The sequence below is a fragment of the Rousettus aegyptiacus genome, unplaced genomic scaffold (genome assembly GCF_014176215.1).
Source record: "Rousettus aegyptiacus isolate mRouAeg1 unplaced genomic scaffold, mRouAeg1.p scaffold_m13_p_16, whole genome shotgun sequence".
Taxonomy (NCBI): Eukaryota; Metazoa; Chordata; class Mammalia; order Chiroptera; family Pteropodidae; genus Rousettus; species Rousettus aegyptiacus.
Window position 1 is genome coordinate 45,610,922 of NW_023416291.1, and position 15,179 is coordinate 45,626,100.

The 15,179-nt window shown below is 46.1% G+C and overlaps 1 protein-coding gene across 1 annotated transcript; it reads right to left on the reverse strand.

The window, feature by feature from the left end:
* Window positions 1-486: 486 nt before the first annotated feature.
* On the reverse strand, window positions 487-12,906 carry STC1 (stanniocalcin 1). Its single transcript, XM_016141526.2, has 4 exons — window positions 12,529-12,906; window positions 10,334-10,476; window positions 9,407-9,618; window positions 487-3,605 (listed from the first exon to the last, which is right to left on the reverse strand). The coding sequence occupies exons 1-4, from the start codon at window positions 12,644-12,646 to the stop codon at window positions 3,335-3,337; spliced, it is 744 nt and encodes a 247-aa protein (XP_015997012.1). The 5' UTR covers window positions 12,647-12,906; the 3' UTR covers window positions 487-3,334.
* Between the last annotated feature and the right edge of the window lie 2,273 nt (window positions 12,907-15,179).

A 15,179-nucleotide genomic window follows, 5' to 3' on the forward strand; every position in this document is an offset into this window, starting at 1 on the left:
GACTCTTTCTAAATCATTCATTTAAAGGATTGCGGGTGTCCTGCCCGCTGGGTGCTGAAGGCGCTTCCAGTCTAGCAGAAGGGTGGAGGACAAGGTCTTCCAGAAAGTGAGAACGGCCTCCATGGAGGCCTGGAGGGAGAGAGAGTGAGTCCTTTCTAGAACTCCTGCAGGGCTGGAGTGTAGAGTTCATTAACGGGGAGGAAAGGTGAGTGTCGAAGCTGATGAGCTGAGCGGGATCCGGACCATGAAGCCTCTTTGGGGCTTGCAAAGAATTCGGGTTGCGATTTTACTGTGAGTGTAATGGGCGCCACTAGATGGTTTTAAGGAAATTGGGGAAATGTTGATTTTAAACTATGTTCATTTATATATTGACGCTTGAAATTAGTGTTGATTAGTGACTTTAAAGAAGGTAAGCCATTGACTTCATGTTGGGAAGGTCTCATTCTAGAAGTTTTTAAAGAATAACAATGAAAGACATTGGGGAAAAAACCAATAAAACGTAACACTTTATTATTATTATTTTTTTTATCTTAGAAGGAATTCACCAAAGGTTTCATATTATGCTATGGCATCTTTAATTATAAAAATAAGCAAATAAAATAACTTGCATCTGTCATTACCATGATATGTTTCATAACCTTTATATGCACATGGAGCTTAAAAATGTAATTTAACAATAAATAATGACATATACCAGATATGCTCACTGTTTATTCCAGTACTCAGCCAAAAACCTAAATATCATTTAAATTATAAATACATAATGCAAATATAATGGCACAAACATGTCTAAAGTGCAACCAAATCACAATAGAAGAAACATGCAAACTGGTCTAGGTCAGCCCGAATCACTCTGTGCAGGAAACAGAAGACAAAGCTTTGGAAATTTCAGAGGGAGTTGTGGGAGCGGGATGGGAAAAGAGAAGCAAAAAACTAGCAACATTGTGAGAACTGCTTCTTTCCATATGTGTAGATATATGTATTGTAGATACATATATAAATATCATTGTGGGGAGAAGGGGGGGGGGTACCACGGTGTGAAGAGGTCACAGCAAAAAAAAAGAAAAAAGAAAAAAGAAAAAAAGAAAAAGAGAATCTACCGGACTGAAGTCAGAGAGAAATTTTGCTAGGAATACTCATGAACGACTCGTCGCATTGGGGTCCTGGTTTTGTAGGTTTGCGAAATGGACGCAACACACACACTTTAATAGCTTTTCTGGTTTGGGGGAGTCAGCCTTGCCTGGGGGGCGGGGAAGGGGTGTGTGCGGGGCGGGGGAGAGTCACCTTAGAGTATGGTCTACCTGATTTCCAAGAGGCTAAGGCAGTGTCCATATGTTTGGGAACCTGGGGACAGGACAGTCTGAGTATAAAAATGCTCGTAACAACCCGATGTCAGCACGCTTCGAGGCTGTGTGGAGACAAAGACAGCAATGCGTGTGCTGCGGCGGCGGCGGCTGCTGGGTCTGCTGCAGTCGCTCTTGGTCCTGGAGCAGCACGTTACTGGCTTTAAAGGCTTTATGGTAAAGTTGTATTGCTTTTCGTTTTTCTGGAGATGTGCCCTCCCACCTCCCACCAGGGTCCCTATCACTCGATTTGGTCAAATCTTGAGTTTAGCCTAGTGAGAGTCAAGCACCAAGTTTCTACCTAAGCAAGTTTGGAGTGGCCCCTACAGTCCTACCCCTTCGCCCTCCTCCTCTCCTGACATTGACCTTTGGTGGGCAGTGACGCTCGTAAGGGACTGCTGGGTTCAAGGACAGTGACCCTGAGAAACTACTGTTGTTCATAGATAGGTTAATCATTTGGCTTTGGTGGTCGCCATCTTGTAAACATCACGGCAGAAATGATCAAACCACCAGCTCTTTCTCTCCCTCTCTCTCTCTCTCTCATTCTATTTTTTTTTGGCCATCCTACAGTGATGGCCCAGCTGCCAGAACTGCTTTGGCAGGCAGCGTGCTACAGGACAAAAATGTAAGAGGAGTCTATTAAGGCTGGACAGCCCAGGGTTATTTACACCCCCTCAGCCCCAAGTCCCCCGAACTAAAGACCCAAAGGCTGATCGACTCATTCCTGATCGATTTCATGGAAAGAGTCCCACTCACTCCATCATCAGTTTGCAGGAGTCCCAGCACCGATGACAGGTGGTGAGTCAAAACCTGCCACTTCCCAAGGTATCGTAGGTCTTACCGCATAAGCCAAAGGGATGCTCTTTTTGTCTCCTGTCCTTCCTAGTTGGCTGTGACAGAGCTGTTTCAGGATAAGTTTAAGTCACGAGGAGCCTCTGGGTTGAGGCGGGCTGGGAGATTAACGTCTTACCTGGGGTCCTTCAGATACACCTGTTGGTTTTTCCTATCTCATACAGGCCATTCTTAAGTTCCGATGTTGACTAAAACTACTTCTACCCCCTTAGTTATAAAAAAGGCCACAAGGAGCATTTACGCGGATATCTAGAAGTGAGATAGTTATTCCATTCCCAGGAAAAGAAAAATAAAGCTAAGTTACAAAACTAAATCTATATGCAATAAAGTTATTATATACTGCTTTGTTTAAGCAGAGTCCTCTGGAAATTTATGTACAGTACATTAGTTTTCAGCTATTTATATTCCACAGTTAGACCTTAAGATTCTCTGGTTTTAAGACAATTGTTAAAGATACTTTTAAAGCTCTGAGCAGTTACAGTACATAAAGATGTTAGCTTTTTGTTTTTCATTAGATGCAAGAAGAGGCAGGCTCGAAGTCTGGTTGGAGGGCCAGGCTCGAGCAATTTGGTAAATGTGTCGGAAAGGAAATCAGACAGTGGAGGATCAAGACCATAAGACACTAGCTCATGAGAGATCAAGAATTCAAACATGACATTCATATTCGTCCATGGCCAGCACAGATTCATAACACGAATTCCATTTAACATCTTTATGAGCACTTAAGACATGCATTTAAATTAAGTTGCTTCTTATCAGCTAACTCTACTGGGACAACCATTCTAAAGGGCTCCACATCTTCAAATTACAATGACTGGGGAATTCCATGAATGTTTTGTGTTTGAGAGTAGTTTTGAGGGCAGTTGGGACAAAGACGTGGTAGAGGAGAGTGATGAAGGAAGGTCCTTTCTCCTGAGGAGAGGCAGAAGGACCACTCATATTCGGTTTGTGGGAATGCTGCCATCGTGGAATGTCGGGAGATTGATTACAGAAGCCTAGTTTCATGCAATTTTCTTTAAAGGGGATAGAAAATAGGAACTACTTTAAAAAAATCAAACCAGGCACAGTACACTCAAAGTGGGCGCGTGGACACCCTTAAATGATACTAGTTTGGTGAGGCTGCGAACACCTCTCCCTGGTTATGCACTCTCTTGCGAGGTGCGTTTGCTGTGGGCGGGAGAGGCCACCTCACCTCGGAGGTTCCTGAGGAGGACTTTCAGCTTCTGCGGCTCATTGGTGCGCCTCCTGTTGAAGTCAGCCCGCGGGTGTGTTTGAGCACAGTGGTCCGTCTGCAGGATGTGAAAGAGGCTGGCCATGTTGGGCCCAATTTTCTCCATCAGGCTGTCTCTGATCGTGCTCACGGTGTCGCCATCGCATTCCAGCAGGCTTCGGACAAGTCTGTTATAGTATCTGCGTTGGGAGAGAGAACATGGCAGTGAGAACGAGGCCAGACTGGGCTTATATCAGGGTGGCCGTGCAAACCCGAAGGGCTCAGAGACTGACAGTTGCTTTGGCCTCTGGCTTTTGTGCAGCGTCTTCTTATTTTGAGTGCATTTGCTTCCTGGGTTGACCACACAGGGCAAGTCAGGTCTGTCTTCACCTTTAGAGCTCAGGGGGATTTACTTTGCTATAGTAGGCTAATGGTGATGTGTTAAAAAAAAAAAAAAGCTTTAGAAATGTGGAATCATAGAGCTAGATGGGAGTGTAGAGATCATTCAGCCACTATTTCATCATATCATTTCACAGAGAAGAAACTACGGTGGGACAGCTAAAGTCACTTGTCCACAGTCATACAATGGGTTCATGGTAGCAGCAGGACCTAGTCAAATACCGTGAGGGGAGCCCAGCACTCGACGCTTATGTTAAGAGTCGCTGCACATAAATTTGGAGTTGTCGTGATGGCTCTTTGCGATTTTCCTTTTTCTTGCAGGTGTGTGTGTGCAGGTATGTGTGCATATGAGTGCACATCCTGACTATATTTCTGTTTTTAAAGGAATCTCCTGTCTTTAGAGTCACTGCACCCCAAGTGTATACTGTGGTGAGACAGCCAAATGCCGGGCAATGAGGATATTTAAATGGAAAAATTAGTGGTCTTTAACGGTTCATGCTTCAATAATTCCAGGAAGCCTTCTCTGACCGGTCTAGCTTTTGCTGGCCTCTTCCTTTTTTGGATGTTTTATAGGTATTTGGTTATCATCACACAGGGTCACCATTTGATAGTTTAGCGATGGCTTCGTTTTTCTGACTAGATTCTAAAATGTATCGAAGGCAGGATTTCTGTCCTCATTCTTCGCATCTCTCATGTGCCAGTATCACAGGGCAGTATTGCCCACTCACTGTCGATGTGTTAATTTATTTTGTGGCCATTGAGGAAATGGAGCTTTAAAATATGAGTCTCTCACATAAGACATGATTCCCATAAGAAAAATTATCTGTACGTCTGGTAAGTTTTATGAAAAACATTATGGTTCGTATAAATTACCTTCATCTTTGGTGCAAGTCCTTTAAGCATCCCAAACACTGCAGCTAAGTGTTATGGCTCAGAAAAGCTTAAACTGCCTAATATGTCTAGCATATAGATTATTCGTCCTGTTCTTTGGGAAGACAGTTAAGATATTTTCCAATTCGAGCTGGGATGCGTTTGTTCCATTTTCAAGTGGTGACAGTTAATCAAAACCCATTTGCATCTGCGTTCACTATTAAAAGACTGTCCTGATGACAGTTATCTGCAGTACGGATGTGGAGAGACCCTTTCCTAAGAGCAGCCTGATGACCTCTGGGGACACAAGATCTCCCATGGGGGGGGGAAAAAAAAAGAAAACAACACCTTTTTATTTTTAACTCACCTCACAGAGCATGGGATCAGACATCTTTCCAGAATAACTTAACCCCCTAGAGAGGTCGTTTGAGGGACGCACGGTAAATAGGGTGGAATGCGGGTAATGAAGCAAAGCCGGCATCCTTCTGTGAGTGAGCAGAATGACCTGGAGGACTGAAAGGCCCTGTCTGGGTCTCGGACAGTCCTGGCTCTACACCTCCCTCGAGGGGGGTTATATCCAGCTGTTGTTAAATTTGGGATTCTCTGGCAGAGAAACACATTTTCCAGCCCTTTGGAATTATAAAGTGCCTGAGTCAAAGCAGATCTCACTTGCACGGGGAAGTGGGGGAGAAAAATGGTTTTGGAAAAACTGAGAATAAGCTACTGTGTACCAACCACTTTAGAAGTCTACATTGATCCCCAGGCACCTCTTTACTTGTGGATTCTGCTACGTCATCGGCCCCTGGCTCTCTGTGCTCAGTTCGCAAGGTGATTAGATCCTAGAGAATAAGGTCTCTGGCCCTCGTCCCCCTGTCCCCCAGTGAGGACTCTACAACTTAGAAGTTAACACTAACACTTCTAGAAAGAACTGTTCACACCAGATAGCCTCCCAAATGGGCTGGAGAAGATCCTTAGATCAACATCGAAAGCTCTTGTCTGGGTGAAGAAGTCTAACAGCAATAAGGTAGCTAACTCAGTGTCTGTAGCGGGCCTCCTCTTTAAGGCCAGCTGTGTCCCTCTGGCCCTGCCTTGTCAAAAGGCCTACTCTCTTTTTCTGAGGGCTCCTGTCTTTTCTGTTGCTGTCTCTGCTGGCCCAGATAGGGTAGGATACCTGTCCTTGGTATTTCTTGATACCCTTACCAGCCTGACAGCTGTTGGTGACAACCCCCAACTCCAGCCTTAGCCTTTCTCAGGGAGCTTTGTTAACTCGACAAGGACAGACTGAGAGAGCTCCTTGGAACAGAAAATGTTCGTGGCTCCATTAGCTCCTTTAAGTGTGGGAGACCTGTCAGTCTGCCCTGATGTCAACGGTATTTGCCGGAGTGAGCAGTAGGTTAACCCCATGCATATCCATCCATTAAGGGTTGGAATACGGCATTGACATCTGGGGTGGAGACAGACCTTTCCTATATATTAGTCACTAAGTGAAAGTATTTAAGAGATTGTGTCTCCAGTAAAAGTTGACTTAGCAATTGTCACATATTTATGGAATGCCAAATCTTGATGTTACTGTAGCTATTGGTAAGATGTGCCTTCTCTTTGAGGAGAGTATGTACACAAATCTAATTGTTGATCACCCTGAGGCATATTTATTCAATTCTGCTTGGTATTCTATTTTCGGATTATGGCTGTATCCTGCAGGTTTTACTGCCGTTTTTGAGATAGCAATAAAGAGCTTGGCTCAAGGCCATGTGCGTTCTGGGCTCAACTCTGCCATTTACCAGCTGTGTGACCTTTGGCAGGTCACTCCCCTCTCAGGCCTCTGTTCTTTAATCAGCAAAATAAGGCAGTTATTCTAGATGATTTCTATGGCCATCTCCAGTTATGACATTCTAAGTTTCTGGGGATTTGACACATATGTTCCTTCTCAGTTTAACAAAAAATGGTGCAGCTCTGCGTAAGGCCCGCCCTTTGCAGGAGGAGCTGGGACTATTTGAGATTTCTAGTTTCATCTTTATGGGGGGTGGCAGGGATCTGTTGCAAAGACCCGATGGGCTAACCATTTTGATCACCCAACCTGGAAGGACTTTTTAAAGCAGCTTTCTTTTTTCCCCATTTTGAAAATTCCATCACTGACTGTTTTTTTTTTTTTTTTTTTTTGTGTGTGTGTGTGTTTTTTTTTTCTTGGTAAAGAATAAGATCAGATATTCTCCATAGCTACTGTTTTAGCCATGCTTACCCAAATACACACATACTGCCTAGGAACGTTCTGTGTGAGGGTCTATAAATAGTCCTTTGTTTCCCTTGATCAATATTATTCTTCTGTTTCCTGTTCCCTATCCATGCCCTAGAGACCTGGAAGCTTTGCCAGTTTTCCCACTCTGGATCTGGGTTGGTCAAATTCCTTCCCAAGCCTCACGCTGCCCAGCCTGCCTGATCAATTTTGCCCGCTTCCCCTCATAGTTGAAAGTGTAGTTTGCAAATTCATCCAGGAGGACACTCCGGCTGTCCTTTTGCTTCTAAGAGCATTTTTTTCTCATGGAAAACTTCCCTGTTATGGCTCCCGGTCCAGTCACAGGCTTTTTGATTCTCCCAGGCCCAAATCGCAGTCTAGATAAGTCACAGGAAGGTGGAATGAACCTGTAACTACTTCCTTTCACAATTCTGTGCCAGTTGGCACGAGCTAGCGTGTATCAATGGTGGGACAGAGGCTGGGAAGGCAGGATGTTTCAGCAGAGTGAGGAGTTTAAATAGAGCAAATTAAGCCCAGGATGGAAGCGGAAACCTCTACAGTTCTCAGCAGGAATATCAGCCAGTTGAGGTGAAATAATTGGAGAAAGGCAAGAGTTACGTGGAAGGTTCTTGTCTTCAAAGTGGCAATATTTCCCCCTCCACTTTCGTAATACCTGTGATTCCCCGAAGATGAAAGAAAGAGATAGCGGGATTCCCTGTGACCATTTTCTAAAGGTCGTGAGAAGGAGGCACCTCTTGGAAGGAACGTGGCCTGGTTAAAACTATTACTAGACTCTTTTTATGGGGTTAGGCTCCCCAGTCCGAAATTTGTGTAAGAACTCTCCTTTTTTTGTAAGAACTCTCCCTTCATCGGGGAAGATGCTACCTCAGTTGAGACTGAGAGATTAGTACTGCCTCAAAACTGGTTACATGCCCTGCGACAGGGTCCTTAAAGGCCTAAACTTAGAATAACGGCTTCGCTAACAGACCCCTGGCCCCTAGCTACCACGCAAACACATCCTTCGTCCCTAGCGCTGGTCAGACTAGGAATTCTTTATTTCTCTTTCTTGTGGTAAGAGGAGTCTCCAGCGATTAGATGTTTTTCTCCCTACATGTAACAAGAATCTTCCTAGGAGAATCTTGAGCTCAAGATCGATATACCAAGATGAGCCATTTGACATAAATGCTGGACTTGATTTTTCCTGTTCTGAATAATGAATTAGCACCCATAACAAAGTGGCTTCCAAGGACTGAACGACGTTTATAAACTGACACCAGGTTCTGAAGTCAGACCTGTAGTTAAGAGTGAATCAGAAATTTTGCAAAGTTTTAATGTGAGAGGCCTTAACCTCTCCCTAAGGAGGAGCTACGCTTCCCATCTCCCAGCTGCCTTTATGTACATGCCTAAATCATGGGAAGCCCAGGGAGGACTAGGCTGCTGGCACTGTCTGAGGAAGGGTGGCAGCAGCTGACTAGGAACTTAATCAGGTAAGCCTGTGCCACCCCAGGTGGTCAGAGTAACGTGAATAGAGACCCATCTTTGTGACTTTGTGCAGATTTGGCTGTAGAGTGAGAATTATAGCACTTCAGGGTGGGGAGCCAAGTGTTAGCCTGTGGGGCATCTCAGTAGGCTGAATTTGACTGGCCAGCATTCGCTCCGCCATACCTGCATACCTCTCTGAACTTATATCACAGACGGGGAAGCCCAGGTCTTGCCGGACACCTTTCTAGGCCCTGGAATGAGGCTGTAATTCCTCTCGTGTGTTAGGCACTCACTCCTGGCTTCCGAGGGAGGGGCCCAGAGAGGCATGACGTTCACATATCACCAGCTCAGTGGCTTTGGGTTGTGTCAGAATACTAAGATGAGAATGTGATCTGGGCAGTCACCAGAACATCATTCCAGGAAACCTGGGACTAGAGGCATGGGGGTAGCATCAGCTTGAAAGGGGACACAGGAATCATCTAGTCCAGCCATTTCACCTTTCACAAAGGAAACGTGACTTGCTCTGGGTCACCTAGCGAAGTATCCGACTGGGCTTGGGGCCGACTCAAAATACGTGTAGATGTAAAAGACTGCATTATGACATTGGACCGGGATGTTTATAACGGCCAGTTGTACTGTGCATAGTCATCCAGCAGAATTTGATGTCTCAAAAGCTCGTTTCCATAAACTTCACAATTCCCTTCAGGCTTAAGGCAAGACACTGACAATGAAAATGCACATTGCTGCCAACGAGGCTTTCTATTAACTGCATGGGAAGACTTTTCCTATAACAGCCAAAAAAAAAAAAAAAAAAAAAACACCCAAAAAATCAGCCTGCTTAAGCTGTCACAACCAATCACCAACGTATTTTTTTTTTTTTTCCTGCAAAAGCTGGGAAGACTGCAAGCTAAAATAAGAGCATGACTGTGGCAATTTCACCCCACTTCTGTGTCTGGCTCTGCCAGCCCGCCACTGCCCCCCCCCCGCTAGTTGCGACAAAGCGGTCTCATTGTGTACCTGTTGGAGAAGTGATTGGGGAGCTGGACGACTTCAGTGATGGCTTCGGGGTTCCGCTTGGCGATGCTGCACACATTCAGCTTGCTATAGCATTCCTCCTGCACCTCGGCGATCATCCTCTGGAAAGTGGAACACCTCCGAATGGCGAGGAAGACCTTGGCCGTGACCCCGTTGGCGATGCACTTCAAGCTCTCTTTGACAAATGCTTTTCCCTGCCGAGGAAGGTGGGGTGGGGGGGGTGGTTAGGAGGAAAAGCCTTAGCTCGCGCTGATGAGAGAGGACAGGGCATCCAATGTGTGGAACTTACAGGGGCTCCTGGCACTGTGTCATGGCCATCTGCACACCCTCGCAATGAGAAAATTGTATGTCATGGCCAGGATTAAAAAAAAAAAAAATGTCCCTACTCCCTGAGACTACCTTGAAAATTGAGCTCCATAGAAATGAAATGAGACAAGAAAAAAAAAAAAAAAAAAGACGAACCATAATCAACCACCCTGCAGCTTAAAAATAGCCGGAATATGGCTATTGTATTCTTGGGATGGAGACTTTGATCACGCAAGCCACAAGCTAGTAGGCTAGGTCACACATACAATGAGAAGAACTTCTTCGTTTGCAGAACGTTTTTATTGCTTTTTGAAAAAAGCAAAGATTATCTGCTCATCACTCTTCCTGTATAAGACAGCCTCTGTCAGCATGTTACAATTGTGCTTTAGAGTGGGCGGGGAGTGTCTTATACAGAACCTATTTCCAGGCCAAAAATGTGGGGTGTGTGCGTGTGTGTGTGTGTGTGTGTGTGTGTGTGTGTGTGTACACATTAGAGATGAGAATTTAGAGTGGGGAGGCTGAGGGGAGCTGGTTCCTAAGAACAACAGTCTAACGCAGTTAAAGACGAACAGCCAGTGGGAGTGAGGGTCGAGGTCTTATTACCTGAGTGTCAAATTTAGCAGCGCTGTACAAGAAGGATTTACAGATGTCGTACATCCCATCCGTGTCACAGGTGGAGTTCTCCAGGCATGCGAAAGCCCCACAGCCAACCTGCAGAGCAGTGTTGAGGCAGCGAACCACTTCGGCTGGAAAAGACAAGTCCATCCAATCCGGGTCAGACCCTGAGGGCGGTTCCCAGGGGTCAAGTTGGCGTGGTGGCAAAATTCGAGGACGTGGGGTCAGAAGAACGTAACCTAGAAGTCTTGTCTGTGATGGGGCCAGTAGATACACCCATTCAGAGGAGGGTGGGCAAACCCTCTCCTTCATACGCTCCTGGCTCTAAGAACCCTTTTGGCTTCTTAGAGCCAGGATTGTATGAAGGGGAGGCAATGCGTTTTGCCTCTGAGATCCACGTTCTTGGTCTCACTATTACCGCCACGCAGCTCGGGTGGCTGGGGAGAGAGGCCGGAGCGGGCGCTGGAAGCGGCCCTGCGGAGCCAGAGGGTATCACTTAGAGCCTGAAAGCCTGGGAAGGCAAAAGCGGTGGCGGGTGGTTAGGTTAAGGAGGTGGAAGGGTGAGGGAGTCCATTTGGCTCCCGAAAATGCACTCTAGGGTAATAAGGATGACATTTTCGTCTAAATGGCAGAGAAGAGTTTTCCAGGAGTCCCTCCCGAATTAGGGCTTTTAACTTACCTTCATATTGGCAGAAGGGAATCTGATCTGTTCATGTTTCTCCCCAATCCCCTACCATAGGACAGTGCTTAGAGGTGTGCGTGATCTCTCTCATATTAAAAGCCATTTAAAAAGAAAGAAAGGAGAAAGAAGGAAAGAAGAAAGAAAGAAAGAAAGAAACACACAGGTGTGGAATAACAAGGCCAAGGCATCCCTTGTGCAAGGCTGGAAGCAAACCGCAAAGAGCTTGCATGAGGCTTTCTACATTCTGGATAAGATCTCCCATAAAAGTAATTTCTCTCCTACAGAAAGGGAGGGGGGTTGTTCTGGCAAGAAATGATCTGCAGTCTTCATACCATAGGATTCTCCTCTGAGATCAAAAGCACGGTTCGGTTAGGCTTCCCCTCCCCCCTCCCACCACCGGCAGCCTCTGGGATGTTACAAGTCATTTCCCTAATTATATATTTCCACGGGTTCAAATTATAACTTTGCTTTAAGCAGTTTTAATATGCATTAGGGCTGCTATTGTTTTAGGCAAGCTCGAATTGTGAATCACTGCATCGCTATAGCAACTAAGTACAAAAGGAAGTGAAGCAAAGCCCTTCTCGCGGCAGGGACCTGCTCTTTCGAGGGTAGCGTCGTCTGCAGCGTTTGGACACCTGCGATCCCATCTTTGCTGACAGTTGGGGGAGCCAGGGCAGCCGCGGAACAGGAGCAAGGTGGACGAGCAAAGTCAAAAGGCAGAGGTGTCAAACCGGCTTTCTAAGGATTCTTTTCCTTTAGAGGCCAAGCTAATACACAATTAACTGCTCCAGGAGTTAGGGCTGGAGTGAGACCTTGCCCTTGGAGAAGCAGCCACCGTGTTTTACTAAGACTCCCTTTCAAGGGGCTTTCTGGCCACGGGCTGCACGGGCGACTGAATGGAGCGGGGGAGAGAGCCGGGAGGAAGAGAAGGAGCAAGAGCTGGGGGTGGAATGTGTAGGGCTTTCTTGAATCTGCCCTGGATTTTTCAGACTTCAGGGCTATGATTCTGTAAATTGGTCTGCAGAGGGAGCTTTCAGTGTGCTCTCTGAAGGGGTGGGGAAGTCGAGTTGTAGGGTCTTAGAAGGATAAAGAAAGAGAGAGACAGCATCAGCCGAATCATGTCTCACCTTAAGATTAGCTTCAGCTTCTGGAAAGTATAGAGAGCGCTTTGAAGCATGCCAACATCCGAGCCTCCCCGCCCCCCTCCCCCGCCCCCTCCCCCCCTCAAGAGGGTACGTGCCAGATTTCAGGCAATCAGGCTCAGCTTATGCAATGAAATACCCTCAGCAGAGCGCCCGGCTTCTTCGTTAGTTGCGTGCAATTTATTAAACAAAGGAGCTGCACTTCCTAAGGCTGTTGGATTTGCACAGGCCGTTTATTGCCATCAGGCATGAAGCACATTTATTATCAAGATCAGCATTCACAGACACAGTTGCAAAAGCAAGAGGCAAATGAGGACAGCTCTTTGGGGGGAGAAACCGGTCCTGGGTTTTCCGCTTACCTGAGTTCTGAGCTGCCACCCGGGATTTCCTGGCGCTCACAGAGTCATTCTGCTCCGCCTCATGGGCGGCAGAAGCACTGATCACCAGCACCAGAAGCACTGCTGAGTTTTGGAGCATTCTCTGAGAAGTTTCCGCTAAGTTGTTGGTTTTTTTTTTTTTTTTTTCTTCCTCCCCCCCCTTTCCTCTTTCCCTCTCCGGGCTTGAGGGAAGATGTGGATCTGGATATAGTGAAAGCCTAGGTGAGGATTTGATGAGGATTTTTTGCTGCTGCTGATGCTACTCCAGCTGACGCTTCTGCTGCTGCTGCTGCTGCCGCCGCCGTCGCTGCCGCCGCTGCTGCCGTCGCTGCTTCTTGCACCTCTGGCTTTTGCAAACTGGGGGCCCAAGAGCTGCACCCAGGGGTTTTATAGCCGTTCTTATCGGTCCTTAGGATCAGGGACCAATCAGGTCTCTCAACCGGTCTGGCTAGCCAATCGGAGGGCGCGCTCATTGGGCTAGAGCTGTTTGACTTCTTAGAAATATTTTCCAGCAAATTAAAAGTACCTGCTGCCAATGTTTCATATGTGTGTGTGTGTGTGTGACTGTGTGCATAGATGTGTGAAAAAGCTATTTTCACGGAATTAAAGGATAACTTTGTGTTGATTGAACTAAAGGCAAATCATATGACAATCTTAATAAGGTGCTCTGGAAATCTATCCGTCTTTGAAAAAAAAGTGAGCTGGAGGGGGCGGGGGATGGGCAGCATCGGCAGGATGAGGATTGTGGTCTCTCTGGATTCTGATGCAACCTCATTCTAGCAGTATTACTCGAATTCGAACAGCACGTTGTCTGCGTTGTAAGCCGCATACACTGTATGTCTCCGTTTCTCAGCATGCACGTGTTCACAGATCTGAGATGCACTTTGGCTGTATGTGGGCATCCTGAATGCTCGCTCGCTTGTATGAGCCCTCGGAGGGGGACATGCATGAGTGGAAGGGACCTGCGACAGGGACACGGCAGCGCTGAGCCGCAGCCCCACTTCTTCCACGGCTCAGCTCTGTGGCCCGGTCCAGTCCTTTTACCGTGCTCTACCTTTGTGCTCAAAGCTGTGAGATGTTAAAATTGGAGCCTAGCATTCCTTAGGCCTCTGATGACTATGATTCTTTAGGGACAGAAATGAACCTCCATTTTTTAGGCACTAGCAGGATCGCAAACTCCAGGAGTGTTAGCTACAGTAGGTGCACACACGCACACCTACACACACCCGACTCACCAGGGAGACATCATGAATGCCTGGAAATTAATAAACTGTGTATTCAAGCCCAGCAACTTCATAATCACGTTGAAACAATAAGCTGGTCAAAGCAAGACTAAACCTGCTAAGGAAACCAGTTTATATCTTGGGGGGGCAGGTAGGGGAGTGGAAGGGGCAGCAGAACTGGGAAGAAGGGGTAGGAAAAGCCCAGAATGTGTAGGAGAGGACTGATAAGCTCTCGACTTAAAGGGAAAATTACAGTGGCATCACAAATCACGTCTAGTGTGGAAGCTTGCATTTTCTTGTGAGAGGGCTACAGGCCACACTGAGGCATGTCCCTAACTTGTGAAGGAGGTTAATTATCTAGGAGAGGATTTATCAGGTGGAGAGGTGGTCATTAAGGGCTGGGATGAGATGAAGGGATGAAGCAAAAAAAAAAAAAAAAAAGGCAGGATGATCTTGCAAAGAAACAGAGTCAGCCAGTAGTTTCGCTTTAAATGCTAAAATCTTCAGACAAAGGTTGAAGGAAGACTAAAAAAATAAACTCATTAATCACAAACCAAGGTTCAGGTTTATATGTGTGTAGGGAATGGACTAGCTAAATGATTTTAGCCACCCTTGGGGAAAGAAAAGGTTTGCTAGAAAAGGGATAGAGGAAATAAAGGATAAAGGAAATATCTAAGGGAAAGAAAGAAAATTTTAAATTTCCATGAAATGATAAGTACATTCCAATTTATGTTAACTGACTCGATTGGTGTTTCTGATGTATCTTTTGGGCTGGTTGCTGAGGATGAGGGGGGAGGGTCAAAGAGAAGAGATAGAGAAGAAGAAAAAGTAATGATTCTTGTCATCAAGAAGCACGCAGTCAAGTTGGGTAGATAGATGGTCGACCTCGGTCATATTTCCTGAAGGTTCAGGACGAAAGGACCTTGCATGGTAAGAGATACGGGGAAGGCTTCATGGAAGGGCTGCTTTATTTGCGTTCAAAGAGTTGAGGAAAAAGTGATGATATTTCATTTTTTCCAAAGTTTGTGTTCTGGAAAGCTCAGAGGTTGTTTTTCTTTTTTTAGACGGAAGTGGTGATGTCTATCAATATATAGTTCAGTGTCTCTTCTGGAAGGCGAACAAGAAGACAGCGGCATGCATTTTCTTCCCAAGCATCTTGATTTCTGTTTCTCAGCATTCCCTACCTCTTAGCCATCCTCCATTGTTAAATTCAGTCCTGTTTGTTTCTCTTGCTGGACCTCCCCCTGTATCCTGGCGTAGTAGGGCAATGATGGCTTACTTCCCACAATCCACATTCTTTTCCTCTGGTGCGCCCAGCAGAACATGTTGTCCAGCTGTCAGGACGTGATTCGTGTTTTCTCTGATGTTGATTTATTGTTCCCCCTTATTTCTCTCCCTTCCTATCATGTG